General features: G+C 39.3%; 1 protein-coding gene across 2 annotated transcripts in view; it reads left to right on the forward strand.

Annotated features, from left to right (window-relative positions):
- The window catches only part of GNA13 (G protein subunit alpha 13), a 48,027-nt gene that overhangs the window by 23,097 nt on the left and 7,852 nt on the right, over positions 1-17,078 (forward strand). For both annotated transcript variants that reach the window (XM_017855851.1, XM_017855852.1), the window contains exon 3: positions 15,156-15,206. In XM_017855851.1, the coding sequence (XP_017711340.1) occupies positions 15,156-15,206 (51 nt within the window). The remainder of the gene's footprint in view (positions 1-15,155; positions 15,207-17,078) is intronic.

Below are 17,078 nucleotides of genomic sequence, written 5' to 3' on the forward strand. Positions count from 1 at the left end.
TTTTTTGAGACAGAGTCCTGCTCTGTGGCCCAGGCTAGAGTGCGCGGGGTGATCCGGCTCACTGCAACCTCTGCCTCCGGGGTTCAAGTGATTCTCCTGCCTCAGTCTCCCGAGTAGCTGGGACTACATGCACCCGCCACCACGCCCAGCTAATTTTTGTATTTTTAGTAGAGATGGGGTTTCACCATATGTCCAGGCTGGTCTCAAACTCCTGACCTTGTGACCCACCCACCCTGGCCTCCCGAAGTGTTGGGATTACAGGCATGAGCCACCAAGCCTGGCCTCTTTTGGAAATTTTAACTGATAAACATAGAAGTTGCTGGCAAGAAATTTGGAACTGTGTATTCACTTGGAGTCTGCTTAATTTTTATGTATCTACACAGCAAAGGAAAATGGCTTGTTGGCTATAAGTTTTGTTCCTCGTGAACTAAACATTTTACTCCTCCTGAACTAAACAGAAAGGCATGACGGGTGGTACTTTAAGTATGCTGTAATTTTTTAAAATTATTTTTTTAAAGGCAGGGTCTCATTTTGTCACCCAGGCTGGAGTGCAGTGGTGCAGTCATAGCACACTATGGCCTTGCACATCTGGGCTCAAGTAATCCTTCTGCTTCAGCCTCCTAGTAGCTGGACTACAGGTCTACCACACACCCACACCCAGCTGATTTCTTCTCTTTATTTAGAGATGGTGTCTTGCTCTTTTGCTCAGGCTGGTCTCGAACTCCTGGGTTCAAGTGATCCTCCCACCTTGGCCTCCTAAAGCATTGGGATTACAGATGTCAGCCAGTGTGCCCAGCCTAACTATGCTCTAATGATAACGATGACAGTATTACCCTTGTTGAAAACATATGCTATGCATCATATCAAGTACTGTGGATTTGTTTTGTTTTGTTTTGTTTTTTAAGATGGAGTCTCGCTCTGTTGCCCAGGCTGGAGTGCAGTGGCACGATCTTGGCTCACTGCAACCTCTGCCTCCTGGTTTCAAGCAATTCTTCTGCCTCAGCCTCCCGAGTAGCTGGGATTACAGGCACCAGCCACCACACCCGGCTAATTTTTGCATTTTGAGTAGAGATGGGGTCTCATCAAGTTGGCCAGGCTAGTGTGGAACTCCTGACCTCAGGTGATCCACCCGCCTCAGCCTCCCAAAATGCTGGGATTACAGACATGAGCTGCTGCGCCCAGCCTAGTACTGTGTTTTTTTTCCAGAGAAAAATGAAGTCATAGAGAAAGCCATGGGGCAAAAAAGGCAATATCAACATAAAAACCAGTAGAATAGGTCCCTTGTGACAACCAGGCAAAATGAGAATGTTGGAAAGGCATTAAATAAAAGAAGTGAAACTGGTCCATGGTAAGCTCTGAGAACCAGGAGGAGAGTTTTGTATGCTGTATGTAAGCCAGCCTCTGGACTGGGAAGGCCTTCGAGGTAGTATATTTTTCAAATGTTTGAAATAAGATGGTTCCAAGATTTTTTAACTTTAAAATCGTTTTCAAAGCTGTGAATAAACTTAAAATATAACCAGGCCTGGTTTTGTATTTACTGTCTTTAAGGAATTGGATGTAATAGATTTCAGGTAAATAGTCTGGGCAGAACAATATCATGCTATATTTCATATTTTTATGTTAATATGTGGGAAGACAGTAGAGAAAGGACAGATAGGATGGGAAATTGAGTGTAAGTAGTAACAAATATTACCTTCTGTCTTTTTACTAGCCATATCCTCGGATTGAATCGAAAAGTCTTGGTTGATTAACCAGCCTTAACCCCAGAGTTTTCCATTTTGTATCTGTTTATGTTTGACATTTAATTCTTGCTGAAAACTTTAAGTACATGCTAGATGGAAAGTCTTCTGAATAGACTCCATTATAAGCCTGCTCTTGTATTGAACTTGGACTGAAATTATTACTGTATACGTATTTGAATTATTGATAAAAGCCTATATCTAGATCTCTTTTACACACACACACACACACACACACACAGTCTCTCTATGTTGCCCAGGTTGGTGTAGAACTCCTGGGCTCGATAGATCCCCTGCCTCAGCCTACTGAGTAGCTGGAATTACAGGCGTGCACGGCCGTGCCCAACTCTTAGGTCTTTTTTAAAACCGAGGTAATAACTTTGCTATTGAATAGCTTTCCCCAATCATATGCTTAATGAATCCTGCCTAATGAATATTTAGAAAACATTTTGACCTGGATTTGTTTTGGGATTATAACTCTGATGGAAATTAAAGGCATATTATAGGTATGTAAAAACCTTATGCTAATAAAGATCCTCACAGTTGTGATTAAGTATGAATACACTTAGTTCCAGTTTTCTCTCATATCCCTTGATTCTTTTTCCTCTTTGAAATGTTCAAAACATTTCAAACTTACAAAACAAAGAACTTAACATATGCATGGGAAGTGTGTAAACCATTTTAAACCATTGGGCTTAGCTATTTTAGAACACAGACATTTACAGTCATGTGCCAGGAAGATGTTTTGGTCAACGACTGACTGCATATAAGATGGTAGCCCCATAAGATTATAAGGGCGCTGCCCTATACAGGTGTAGCATTTTAAAATCTTTCATACTATATCTTTACTGAACCTTTTCTATGTTTAGATACACGAATACTTACCATTGTGTTACAGTTGCCTACTCTATTCAGTACAGTAACATGCTATACAGGTTTGTGCCTAGAAGCAATAGGCCATATCATATAGCCTAGGTCTGTAGTAGGCTGTGTATACTAGTACTTAATTTAGATGTCCTGCTCTTTATAGCACTTGGTTGGTTCTCTATAAAGAAAAACTGGGTATTAACTTTGAATTATACTTTCATTTTCGGAATCACATGTATACTTAGGTTTCAGAAGAAACTCTACTTAATTATCTTGGTAATATAGATTGTTTTACTTTCAATATTTTTTGAGCTGTTTACTTTTAAAAGACACATGTAGATGATGTTAGCCTCATAACTAAAGAGATCTCAACACATAAAATTGGATACATTTTAAAAAATTGAGATGGGGTCTCGCTATGTTGCCCAGGATGGTCTTGAACTCCTGGGCTCAAACAGTCCTCCCACCTCTGCCTCCCAAAGTGCTGAGATTATAGGCATGAGCCACCACACCCAGCCAAAATTGGATACTTTTTAATTCCATTTATTTAGTTCTTCATAATTGACTTGGTTTTTTCAAAGTGAAATTTCTGCCATTTACGGTACATACTTAATTGGCCTGCAATTAAATTCTGGACATTTTACAAGATTAAGCAATGATGTTTTATTTTAGAAGCAAACAAACTTATGAATAGCCTACTTCAGTGTGACCTTCATTATAATGTGATCTTCATTATAGTCTATAAAATCCAGTAAAATGAAGTTAATTACATGTGTGTTGCATATTATTACCTAACATTCTCATTGTCAGAATTTGACCTTTGTCAAATTCCCAGTATTAATCATTAGAATATATACTGTCTATGACAAAAACAAAACCTTTCAAATTCTGCATAATCTGTGATTCTTCACTAGCATCTGGAGATATAATCTTGGAGTAGTTAATAGCCCTACTTGGTCATTACTTTGAATTTGGATCTGCTAAAACTTCAGGATTAAGAATATTCTGAAAGTTTCTAAATCTGCTCAGAGAAAAAGCAGTTAGGAAGATTTGTCATCATCTTTGCCCCTTCCAAATTCTATCTTTATATTATTCTCTATGAACTACCAGGATACTTTATTTCTCTTTTATGGGACGTATTTTTGATTGATGTTAACACTGAATGGTTACTTACATGGAGTAGGAGCTTCCCATTTTGTCTTAGCATCTTCCCGAACCTCTGCCTACAGTGCTCTTCAAAGCATTCAGACTTATTGAAAAGAGTCATGCACTTTATGCCACTGAAGATCTTTGCGATGTACATTTGAGTTGATCTCTTTTTCTGTCTTTAGCATTTACATTTATAAACAAGTGGAATTTAGTGGCAGAAAGTTGCCTTTAAAAAAAAAAACCTTCCCGTTCAATGTATTATGCTTGTTAACAACTCTGACATTTGTAGAAATAGTAAGATGGAAACAGGATGTCTTAAAGGGGAAGTTATAATACAAAAAATTCAACAGATGTTTATGTAGCTATTGCTAGGTACAGGGTAAAATTGCTATCCTAGGATACAGGGAGGTGTAGCAAAGAGATTTGGAGTCTAAATTTGACATGTAGGACTACATATAAAAATAAAGAAGTGCCATGAGTGGTATAAACTGTAAGTGCAAAAGATACTGAGTGAAGTGTCTGATTACCAAGAATTGGGAAATTGCAGTGGAGGTAGGGGAAAAGTAAGAATCAGGATATATTAAATTCTTGGTTCTGCCACTAAAACAGTTTTGTTGGCTAAGCCACCTAACTTCCCTGACCTTTAGGCTTCTCATCTGTAAAATGGAGCATAAGGTTACTTGTTCTCCAAGCTGTCTTTCAACTTAAAATTTGTCTTTGTTCCCTGTATAATAGTAAGAACCCCAGAAAAGGAGAAGGGGAGGTGGAGGTGGAGGCAGAGGCGTGTGGGGGAAATGGTGTTAGGTAGAGGAGGTAGGAATGTGCACAGAATTTTCCAGAAGCATGAGGAGATGAGCATGGAGCTTGTTTCACAGGGAAAAGTAGGAGTTATATTGGAGATAGTTGGGACTAACTGGAGAATTCAAACACGACATGCTAACTGCATAACTAATTCAGCATTTTATCAGATACTGTTATCTTTCTCCTATTTTAGGTAGTTCTTGGTAAATACTTTTTAACTCAGCAGTACAACCGAACAGTATCCTTGATCCTTCAGTGTTTACCAAGTTTTTCCCAACATCTTTAACATTTCTCATTCAGGTGAACTTCTCAGTATTATATCAGTAACTCTGCCTCTTTTTTTTTTTCTTTTCTTTCTTTTGTTTTGCCTCCTTTTTAAAAAACAAAATCTGTAGTATTCCTAAGGAATACTACACCTAGTTGGCGAAGGCTAGATTCTAGAGACTGCATGCAGAGGCTGTAGCTCTCTGGAAGGTGTGTATGTGGGGGGGAAGGGGGCTGCAGATTGGAAGAAGAAGGTGTTGTGGAACTGAAGAGTGAAGTAGGGAGACAGGAATTAGAGATAGTTTGATCTGTTTTCCTTGACTTTCATCTTTCTTGGTGACCTGAAAGTTGCTTAAGGTTGTGGTGCTATCATCCTAGTGTTGAAGCAAGACAAGTGATCTAGAGTCATACCTTTCATGATATATGAAATAGTCTTCTTTTTAGGCTCAAGTGTTTCATGAAATGCCCTAAGTACCAGTGAGCTAATTACTTCAAGAGGCAAGTGCTACCATTTAGGAAAATTCTAATTACAGTGGTTCTTGCAAGTAGGTGATGAGCAACCTTAAGAATCACCTGTGAAGTGGTTTTTTTTTTTTCCCCCACTTTCTTCCTTATATGGTAGGTGGTATTCTTTTTTCTTTTTCTTTTTCTTTGTCTTTTTTGAGACAGTCTCACTCTATCAGGCTGGAGTGCAGTGGCGTGATCTCAACTCACTGCAACCTCTGCCTCCTGGGTCAAGCAGTTATCCTGCCTCAGCCTCCCAAGTATCTGAGACTACAGGCGCCCATCACCATGCCCGCCTAATGTTTGTACTTTTAGTAGATGGGATTTTACCATGCTGGCCAGCCTGGTCTCAAACTCCTGGCCTCAAGTGATCCGCCCACCTTGGCCTCTCAAAGTGCTGGGATTACGGGCATGAACCACCACGCCCAGCATTGTTTTCTTAACTGTGATAGAAGTTTTGAATATTTGGTTTTGTTTTTGCCTCTCCCATCATTCTTAGGAAAGCCTTCTGTTGTAAAGGAGAAATTAGCATGTCAGTGTTCCTAGTTTCAAGAAGAGTCCAATTCTGTGATACTCATTTTTTTCAAACATATATATTATTTAACGCTGTATGCAAATAATACGAGGGATACAATGACTAATAAAGCAAAAACCGTCCCGAGGAACAATCGTTCGTAGAAAAGGAAATAAAACAAGTACACAGATGATTGCGATGAGGTAGAAACTGACTCATGCCATAGGAGGTACTGATAAAACCGCCATGGAAATTTAAGCAAAAGATTTTCTTAGTTTTTTAAAGGGTCCCCAGTGGCTGGATGTGGTGGTCCGCCTGTAGTCCCAGCTACTCGGAAGGCTGAGGCAGGAGGACTGCTTGAACCCAGGAATTTGAGACCAGCCTGGGATACAAAGCGAAAACCCATCTCTTTAAAAAAAAAAAGGGGGGGGGGGGGCAGGGGAGGGGTGTGAGGTGGGAATTTGGCTTTACTGTATAAATAGATCTGGATGATTTGAGAAAGACAGGTGCACTTTGGATTTCTGAGGCAAGAGAGGACATAAAAGCGTTAGTGGTAAGATCAGAATTGTAGAAAAATGCTTAGGAAGTCAGTAAACTAGATTTTCATAAAATGATTTATTCCCTTCTGCTTCAGAAAATAGTGAGCCTTAAGAATATGCTGGGAAAAAGAGGCCAGGTGCGGTGGCTCACGCCTGTAATCCCAACACTTTGGAAGGCCGAGGCAGGCGGATCACCTGAGGCCGGGAGTTCAAGACCAGCCGGACCAACATGGAGAAACCCTATCTCTACTAAAAATACAAAATTAGCTGGGCACGGTGACTCATGCCTGTAATCCCAGCTATTTGAAAGGCTGAGGCAGAAGAATCGCTTGAACCTGGGAGGTGGAGGTTGCAGTGAGCTGAGATTGTGCCGTTGTACCCGAGCCTGGGCAACAAGAGCGGAACTCTGTCTCAAAAAAAAAAAAAAAAAAAAAAAAATATACTAGGAAAAGGTTCATGTGTATGTCTTTATAACCACTGTTACATTTTGATGAGTTTCCTTATAATCTCATTTTCTGTGCAGTTTTCTTAAAAGGGGGTTCATGCTATATTAGATCTTATATGATCTAGAAGTTCTGTATTTTAGTGAACCTCCTCTGCTTCAGATTTTTAAAATTATACTTACTTTGGAAATGGCTTTGTTTTATAGCCCGTATAAACCTGGCTTATGCTTTGTGAAAATGAGTACTGTTTTGTTTTTGTTTTTAATGCAAAGTCTTACATCTAAGCCATAGAGTATTTCTAGTCATGGCTTCCTGATACTGATAAGTATTTATAGATCATCACTCCCTTTGGGGATCAGATGATAAAGTGATAGATTGTATTTGTCAATTATGTTGGTATTGGGCTCTGACTTGACTCAGAGGGATAGTGTAGTCTTGATTTGAAGGATTTGAGGTTTAAGGGTTGGATGTGATTTTTGTTTTATCTTACGGGGTTTTTTTATTTTGGGGGAGAGTAGTGATTTGGTCTTATTTTGGGAGTATAAAATATAGAAAATTGTATAGTTTTGGGTTTTAGTGACGATTAACAAATATATAAAATGATAATTATGTTTGGCAGGGTAGGCCTCTCATTTTAACTCTGAAAATTAAAACCTTATACATTACTTATAATTTTATTTGTTGTGTCTTATCTGCTGTTTTCATCATAGTGCAGTTTTTTACCTGTTTACCACATAAAAAGATGGAGAGTGCTGCTTTTTAGTTATGGCTCACTGCAGTCTTGAACTCCTAGGCTCAAGTGATCCTCCCAGCTCAGCCTCCCAAATAGCTGGGACCACAGGCGTGCACCACCACACCTGGCTAATTTTTTTTTTTGTAGAGATGAGATCTCTCTCTGTTTCCTAGGCTGAGTCTCAAACTCCTGGGCTCAGGCCATCCTCCCACCTTAGCCTGCCAAAGTGCTGGGATTACAGGCATTGAGCCACGGAACCTGGCCAGGGAGTGCTGCTTATTAAGCATTTTTAATTGCTTATTTACCTATCATGCAGTGTGTAGGTGTCTATTATAGAAGCAAATTAATTTTGTAAGTTTAAGTGAGGTTTCAAGTTCCTTAGGGTCCTATTGCTAAAATACAAGTAGCACTTACGATAACTTTGCCCATTTGCACTTCTTAGCACGTTCAGTAATGTTACATCTGGAGTATCAGGTCCATTAATTTTTAACCACAAAGTCTGAGTTAGCTTGAAAGCTGTGGACTATGGTGAACATTTGAAAATAGGCTCTAGGGGTATAGACAGGTAGGCAGCTAGAGCTATAGTACAGTAGGAAGTAAAATTTGTCAGAATTGTCTAAGTTTTTTTAAAGGAGGAAGCTATATGTAGACTTAATTTTATTGTTTATGATTCAGATATCACAAAAGAAGGCCTGATGTTTTCTTGTGAGACATGGTGAATTATGAAGAATGCAAATGCTGCTTGAAATCCACTATTACGGCTGGGTGCGGTGGCTCATGCTTGTAATCCTAGCACTCCCGGAGGCTGAGGTGGGTGGGTTGCTTGAGTCCAGGAGTTTGAGACCACCCTGGGCAACATACTGAAACCCCATCTCAACTAAAAATACAAACAATTAGCCAGGCATGGTAGCGAGTGCCTGTAATCCCAGCTATGCTGGAGGCTGAGGTGGGAGAATCACCTGAGCCCAGGAGGTCAAGGCCACAGTGTGTTGACATTTGTGCCACTACTCCAATCTGGATAACCAAAGTTGAGACCCCGTCTCGAGAAAACAAAAAACAAGCCCACTTTTACAGTAAGATAAAACTAAGCTAAATTTCTTACCTTGGCATTTTTAGAAGACTTTAAAAACAGATTTTGTATAATTAATCCTAAAAGATGAAATTAATAATGGAATCCAGTTTTGAGTAAAATACATATCCAGATTTGAAGTAATGCTAGGTCTGACTGCGTCACAATCAATTCTCTTGGAGCTTGCTAAGAAATTGATTGGGTGGATTTGTTTGGAGACCTGGGAATCTGTTTTAATAAGCACATTAGGTAATTCTGATAGACTACTACCAGGATTAAGAATCATTGGTCTAGAAATGCGTAAAGGGTCAGATAGTATAATATTTTAGGCACTGCATGCCAAGGGAAGAAGTCAAGGGCGTTATGTATGTATTTATATAATAATTTTTATCGATGAGATTAAAAATGTAAACTTGTGTGCGAGTTTTTGTGGCTAGGAATGTGAAAAAAAATTGGATTCTTTTGCAGGGATAACATTTTGCTTATCGGTATTCAACATTTTATCATTTTTTTTTGTCAAAATCAGTTGCAAATGTTCCTCAATTCTGATCTGTAATGAGATTTTACACATTTCATCCTCAAAATATATTTTCACACAGATACTGCCAAATGAGCATATGGTTTGTTTTTTTTTTTTTTTAATTTTTTGGAGAAGGTCGTGCTCTGTCACCCAGGCTGGAGTGCAGTGGCAGGATCACAGCTCATTGCAGCCTCAAGCCCTGGGATCAGGTGATCCTCCTACCTCAGCCTCCCTAGTAGTTGGGACTACAGGCACATGCCACCACACCTAGCTAATTTTTTAACTTTTTGTAGAGATGGGGTCTCAGTATGTTGCCTAGGCGGGTTTTAAACTCCTGGGCTCAAGCAGTCCTCCTGCTTTGGCCGCCTTCCAAAGTGCTGGGATTACAGGTGTGAGCCACCATGCCAGCCATAGCATATGATTTTTATTGAGCATAGTCATTGCTTGAGAGATACTTACAGAATTCTGTTAGATTCTTCTCAGTGTTTGCCTTTTAGTGTGTCATTACATTGCAGATTAACCACTTGAAGGTTAGGTAGAAGCTCTTCATTTGCATAAATGGATTTTGAAATATGGAAATTTCCTTTGCACTTACATAGGGGTCTGAAAGATGCTGTTGGAACTGTAGTTAGAGTTTAGAAATATTATGTCCACTGGGAATTTGCATGGGAATGGAAGTCTCAATTCTTGTTTTGACAGCAAAGGAAGTATATAAGGCAGTTTGACATTGTTTTGATTAAAACTATGCTAGCTGTCGAAATGATTACCAGAGTGTAAGTTTCACCAACAATGCCGTTTTGCCTTGTAATTTTAGACTGAATTCATTCAGAAATCGTCAAGTCTGCCCTCAGGCTAATTTCTGAAACCATTCAGTGTTCAACAGTAATGGTTAAGGGTAGTTCTTGTTCAGGAAAAGAAATCAGTTCCGTCCCTGTGCTCAGAAAAATGTCAGTAAAACTTTAGCACTGCTAAGACATCAAACTGTGTCAGAATTTTCACTTTTTGTTTCTGACAAAAACTCGTGACCTGATGATGGTCAAGTACACAGGAGCGTGTTAAATTCATCGTTGACACTACTCGTTCAGGAACACGTGATAGATTCCTGTGTTTCCCACAGGTTCCATGCTCATGAGTAATGCCGTGAATAACCCTTACACACGTTTTGTATGTGTGACCTCTTTTCTGTTCCACGCATTTTTACCACCGTCAGTTGTAACACAGCCTAGCATATTCCAGTTTAGGTTGTACTCATTTAGCGTTTTCTCAGCTTCTCTGAAAATATTCTCACATGTAGCTCTTACGCATGGTCTGTTCACACAGGCTGCTTCCTCAGTCACTTCAAACTTGGCATTGCTTCCCCAAGTAAACAACAACTGAGCATTGTGGTAATAAACTCAGCAAAAGCCAAGGAAAACCACTGAACTAATTTGCCGTGTTTCTTAATTGATAGTTGATGGTTGTTCCCAGTGTCCTCAACTCTGAGCAGCTGATATCACTGAAAGACCAATAGTCTTAAACAAGATTATTTTCTCTGGCCATATTTCTTCAGCTGTTACAATCAAACATGAGTTACTAACTCACTTGGCAAATGGCATTCCTTGCTTGTCTAACAAAAACTTTGAAAACACTTTGGTTGCAGTCTCATTTCATTTTTTGTTTTGGTGAAGAAATTCTGCAACGATAAGCTATTCTATTTTAAAATTTTGCGTGTGTTTTGTTTTTGTTTTATGACCGTTGCTTTTCTGTGGATTGGGAGGATTGAAGAAAGCTTAGTCTGTAAATGTTGGCTTACGTTGTATTCTTCTAGCATAGCTATGGTGTCATTGCATAATAAATAATGCTTTACCATGGAATTTGATAGCAAAATTATTTACATCCCGCTGTGCCTTAAAAGTGTGGTGTTCAGGGCCTTCTTTTTATTTGGATGGATGTGTATTTACTCCTATTTTTTTTTTAATGTCATGGTATGGCAATACTGGTGACACTTGCAACATTTTCAAGTTCTAACTGTCAGTGCAGTTTGTGGTGCACCAAGCAGTGGTGCAAAGTGATGAGAGTGCCACACTGCCTCAGTCTCCATCCGTCACCTCTGCTGTTGGAGCCTGGAAGTTCCCATAGACAATACACCAACAGGTGAGCGTGGCTGTGTTCCAATACATTTTTATTTATGGATATTGAAGTTTGAATTTCATATCATTTTTACATGTTATGAAACAGTCTTTTAATTTTTTTCCCCAACCATTTAAAATGAGCCATACAAAACAGGCGTTGGGCTGGATTTGGCCTTCAGGCTGTATAGTTTGTGGACAGACCCCGGTCCAGAATCTAGATAAATACAAGGAGCAGTCCATTTGCTGTCAAGCAGCTCTTCCTTCTGCCACGATAGCACTTCACTAGCACTGTTCTAGTTGTGTATGCTTTTTCACTGGCACTGTGTTGAGGATCATTTGAAAGATCTTAATACATATTGCCAAATTGCTTTCTAGAATATATTTACCTTCTTTTTATTAGAAAATCTATATTTGATACCCATCTCTATAAACTTTCTGTTACATTCTTCAGGCATGGATCAGACTTTGCTAAGACTTTCCTCTTTACCTATTTTCTATAAACAGAGTTGCCGTTTTCTTACTGACATAAAACCAGTGGTGTTTTAGAGTATGTTCTAAAACAGGAGATCGGTTCTTGTGTGTTTTTTGGCTATCCAGCTTAAATTCCATATCCTTTTAAAGAAGTACATTCTGAATCCTTTTCTTTATATATTTTAGCTGTGCAGAAGAGAACATTTAATACAAATGTCACCTGTTCAGTAACTGGGTCGATAAGCTGCTAAGCCTCTCTATGACTATGAATTTGTTTAATAGAAAGTATTTTCTAACTTTTGTTCTTAGCTTTTCTGTTACCTTTAGGCTTAGGACTCCTGACCCATTTTGTCTTTACAAGCAAAGAATGTTTATAATAAATTATTCTTGTGAAGTGGGGGCAACATTGAGGCCATTCCAGCTTAGACACTACTTTGTAAAACTTATATGAAATATGGTTCATGGAACCTCAGAGACTTCTAATACTCAAAGGGTAACTGAAGCTCACCTAATATTGTTCGTTGACTTTGTCAATAATAAAGTCTATCTTGTGGCTAGAACCCAGGTCCACTGGCTGCTATGCCATTTAAATGGAGCTGAAATACCCACAAGGCTAAAGAAATATTGGACACTTTTCAGAGTGCCATGCTACTTTATACTTTTCAGCCTTACTGCAGTAACCCAGAAAGTTACCTGTGGTGTTATGAACAGAGAAACAAGAACTAAAGGCAAAATAAAACATCTTAAGTTTTTAAAGTGTTAACTGTGAAATGAAATTTCTTTGAAAGTTTATTTTTAAAATTCCCAGGCCGGTCACAGTAGCGCATGCCTGTAATCCCAGCACTTTGGGAGACTGAAACGGGTGGATCACCTGAGATTAGGAGTTCAAGACCAACCTGGCCAACAAATTAGCTGGGTGTGGAGGCACACACCTGTCATCCCAGCTATCCCAGAGGCTAAGGCAGGAAAATAGTTTGAACCCGGGAGGCGGAGGTTGTAGTGAGCCAAGACTGCACCATTGCACGCCAGCCTGGGCAACAGATTGAGACCTTGTCTCAAAATAAAAAACAAAAACCAAAATTCCCTTCAGTAACATAAAATGAACTGGGAAAAGTCTCAAGTTAAAACCAGCAAAAAAGTGAGTCTTAAACCCATAATATTCTTGCCCAATACCTTAAATCATTTACTTATTAGCAAAGAATGTGGAAACAACACCATTTGAATGAGTCACAACAAAAGCAGATTTAGGATTAGTAGCCACATGGCATATGAGGAAAGGAGAACTTAACTTTAAATCGGTGGAACTAACTGAAATTGTTGCACAGGGCGGAACTTAAGTGGTTGGTTATCCATTGAACCACTGAACTTCTTCATGTAACTCTGGGGGAAATGGAGGCCTGAAGAAGTTTAGAGACTTGGCCAGATCACTCCTTGTTAGAGAAAGGACTGAAATTCACGTCTTTTCCTTAACATTAATATTAGACAACAAAAAGACGTTGATCACTTCTGAAATTGTTAGGAAAAAATTATTGAAGGGTAACTTTCTCCCAGTAATTCATATTTTATCTGCTAGATACTTTCGGAAGGTGGGAGGAGAGGAAACTAGTTGCCTAGTACTGAGCTTTGTATAAAATTTGAATGAGGACACAAAACACAGACAAAAAGAAGTGATAAGAAGCTGTTGAGCTCACTGAGTCCAGAGACATCATCATTTGTTTCCATGGCCTCCATTTTTATTTTTTAAATTTTTCTGTTTTTAATTTTGGTGGGCACATAATAGATTCATGTATTTCTGGCGTACATGAGCTGTTTTGATACAGGCATGCAATGCGTAATAATCACATCATGGAAGATAGGGTATCTCTCCCTTCAGGCATTTATTCTTTATGTTACAAACAATCCAATTATACTCTTTTAATTATTTCTAAATGTACACTTAAATTATTAGTGACTATAGTCACCCTGTTGTGCTATCGAATACTACGCCATGTTCACTCACTTTAACTATCTTTTGTACCTGTTAGCCATCCCCACCTCCTGCCACCCCAACCCCTGCTGCCCTTCCCAGCCTTTGGTAACCGTCCTTCTCTCTATCTCCATGGGTTCAGTTGCTTTGATTTTTAGCTCCCGCAAATAAGTGAGAACATGCAATGTTTGTCTTTCCGTGCCTGTCTTACTTCACTTAAGGTAATGACCTACAGTTCCATACATGTTGCAAATGACTGAATCTCATTCTTTTTTATAGCTGAATAGTACTCCATTGTGTATATGTATCACATTTTCTTTATCTATTCATCTTTTGATGGACACTTAGGCTGTTTCCAAATCGTGGCTGTTGTGAAGAGTGCCGCAGTAAACATGGGGGTACAGATATTTCTCTCCTCCATATACTCATTTCCTTTCATTTGGGTATATACCTAGCAGTGCCATTGCCAAATCATATTGTGGGATCTTGAGACCAAAAAATTCACATAACTGCTACTTTCAAGTCTTGTTACTCAAAGTGTGGTCCAAGGCACTCCTTGAATCGCAGAAACTGGGGTCCCACCTAGACCTACTAAACCGGAGCCTGCCGTGTGAGGAGATGTTATGATTCCCAGGCATACTAAATGAGGTGCTGCTTTCAGGAACACTTGGAAGTAGCTTCAGGCAGGGGCGGTGCTGCAGCTGTAGACTCCCGCTGGAAAGGGAACGCAGTGGGTGAGGACTAGGAGACTCGGACACAGAGCCCTTCTTTCCCAAAATAGTTCTCCTCTTCTCTGTGTCCTCTCGTCAAGCATTTTCATGTTAGGAATGTATTCTCATATAGTTTAGATGTTTGAAATTGCTTGGAGGTTTCGTAGAGAAAACTGGGCTCAGAGAGGATAGGCCACTTGGTAGAAGACGTATTGGAGATGTGAAGCCAGCAGCACTATCCAGGACCTTCCTGAGCAAGGCACTCCTGTCCCTGCCTGTGACTGGGGGATTTTGTATAGTATTCTCACCTCATCTCTGGTTTGGTTTGTCTCTGAAGATAACTACCATCACTACTAACTTACTCACTTTAGCTAAAAAATGTAGACAAAAAGACTGTCACTTAAATTTCAGTTTTAGATTTATGTTTTATCTCAAAAGCAGTTTTCTAATTATATGTCTTCGCTGTGGGTACATAGTTATAGCAAAAAGCATGCATGTAATTCTGTCCAAATAGATGATCACTTGGGATATTGATGCTATAAAGCATTTGTGAAATCAGCCTGCCTTTGCAGATTTAGCGTTCTGTGACAGAGCAGACGTTTTATATGTTTTTAGGAAGGTTAGCCGTCTGAAATTGGTGACTAAACAAAATCTGTTTGGGTTAAGTATACAACCAGACAGTATAATATAAACTGTTGTAACAAGATCTTCGATTTCTAAGCCCTAATAACTATTTGTTTTCTTCTTGTTTTTAGGGTGAATCTGTAAAATATTTCCTGGATAACTTGGATAAACTTGGAGAGCCAGTAAGTGTTTAAACCGAATGTTTATGTTTAGTGCCGTTTGAAAGCAGAAGTCAGGATATCGATGTTGGGAAATTCAGAAAAATTATGTATTAAACTATTTCTCTCTCTCTCTTTTTTTTTTTTTTTTTTTTTTTTTTTAGTGATGGCATTCTCATTCTTCCCTGCTTTATTTAGAGTGATTGGTAGCTCAGAATATTGAATGATTTTATTTTTTCAAAATGAAAATATTTGTATTGTTTAATCATGACACTTTTTTCTCCCTCTAACTGTCCAGGTCTCTACCATTTTCTTGAGGAATGCTTTATCTGCTATTTCTTGGAAGTAAAACTGTTTAGAGAAAGAAGTTTATGTTTGAAAATGATACTGTGCATTATCTGTTATACTTTCATGTCTTTGGGTGTTTTGTTTGTAAACAGAAATAGAACACAGTGGGCTGACTGATTTCCAAATCTTTTGACAAATGACATTTTCGAATTCATGCCCCCTTTGTGTTGAGTTACAGAGTAGGAGGGCTAGATTCTGAAGGCCTGCTGAAGAGACTCCACGAGGTAGGAGGAGTCACCCTTGAAAAGAGAGTTTATCATTTTCCTGTAGGTATTCCTCGGAGCCAGTAGCTCTAAGCTGGCGCTGTGGCCAGCGGGGCCCACTGCAGGCAGAGCAGCTCCGCTTGTTTTGACCTCTGTATTGGACGTACACAGAAGAGTTCACTGGGAGAAAGGTTTCTGCTGTTTAGGAAAATTTTGAAAATCATTGCCTTAGAGTCATCTGTTACTCTAAATGTAGTGCAGCTTCATTTGCCTCCTCATAAGGCAAATTTCTTCTTCTTCACACAGCTGGTATGAGTGTGTCCTCATCAACATACTCTGCTCTGCCAGACTAGCACTTGATTACATGAAGTTCTGTGCTTCATGTGAAGCAGCCTTTAGATTGCTAACTAGATTGTTAGCTTTAATAGAGACAATAATAGAGAACTTTTTATTTTTATGGAATTACATTTTTTCAAAGCTCAGGGCCAGCAAGTTTCTGAAGGAGCTGGTGTAGGTGTATGCTGTAAATTGGTATTGCCTTCTAGAAAGCAGTTGGGTGTTAAGTATCCAGAGTCATTAAAATGTTTGTAACCTTTAACCTTATAATCGTATCCCTGATTATTTTAATCTTAGGAAATAGTCCAAAAGAAAAAATAGGCTGGGCACGGTGGCTCACGCCTGTAATCCTAGCACTTTGGGAGGCCGAGGCGGGCGGATCATGAGGTCAGGAGATGGAGACTATCCTGGCTAATACGGTGAAACCCCATCTCTACTAAAAATACAAAAAATTAGCCGGGCGTGGTGGCGGGCACCTGTAGTCCCGGCTACTCGGGAGGCTGAGGCAGGAGAGTGGCGTGAACCCGGGAGGCGGAGCTTGCAGTGAGCTGAGATCAACACTGCGCTCCAGCCTGGGTGACAGAGTGAGACTCCGTCTCAAAAAAAGAAAAAAAGAAAAAAAGAAAAAATAATGTGCTTGAGAATTTTAATTGCAGTATTTCTGTTCATTATGGCTAAAAATTGGAAACAACCTTAATGACCACTAGTAGGGGAATGTTCATGTGAAGTACCGCACATGAATGCATTTGGTCTATTTGATTGTCTTGTAAAATGAGGTATGACTGTATCAGCATATGGAACAGTTCACAAAATATTAAGCAAAAACGTAGAGGTAGGCTGAACATTGTGTGCATATGCTGATTATAAGTAAAGTAGGCGTGTATGTGAACAAAAGCTAGAAGAAAACATGGAAAAGCTAACACTTGAGTCCTAGGGTTATTTAATGAATGGCTGTTGGATGCCAGTAACTAAGAACCCGCCTACTTTTTTTTTTTTTTTTTTTTTTTTT

This window comes from Rhinopithecus bieti, unplaced genomic scaffold (genome assembly GCF_001698545.2).
Source record: "Rhinopithecus bieti isolate Rb0 unplaced genomic scaffold, ASM169854v2 scaffold_39870, whole genome shotgun sequence".
Classification (NCBI taxonomy): Eukaryota; Metazoa; Chordata; class Mammalia; order Primates; family Cercopithecidae; genus Rhinopithecus; species Rhinopithecus bieti.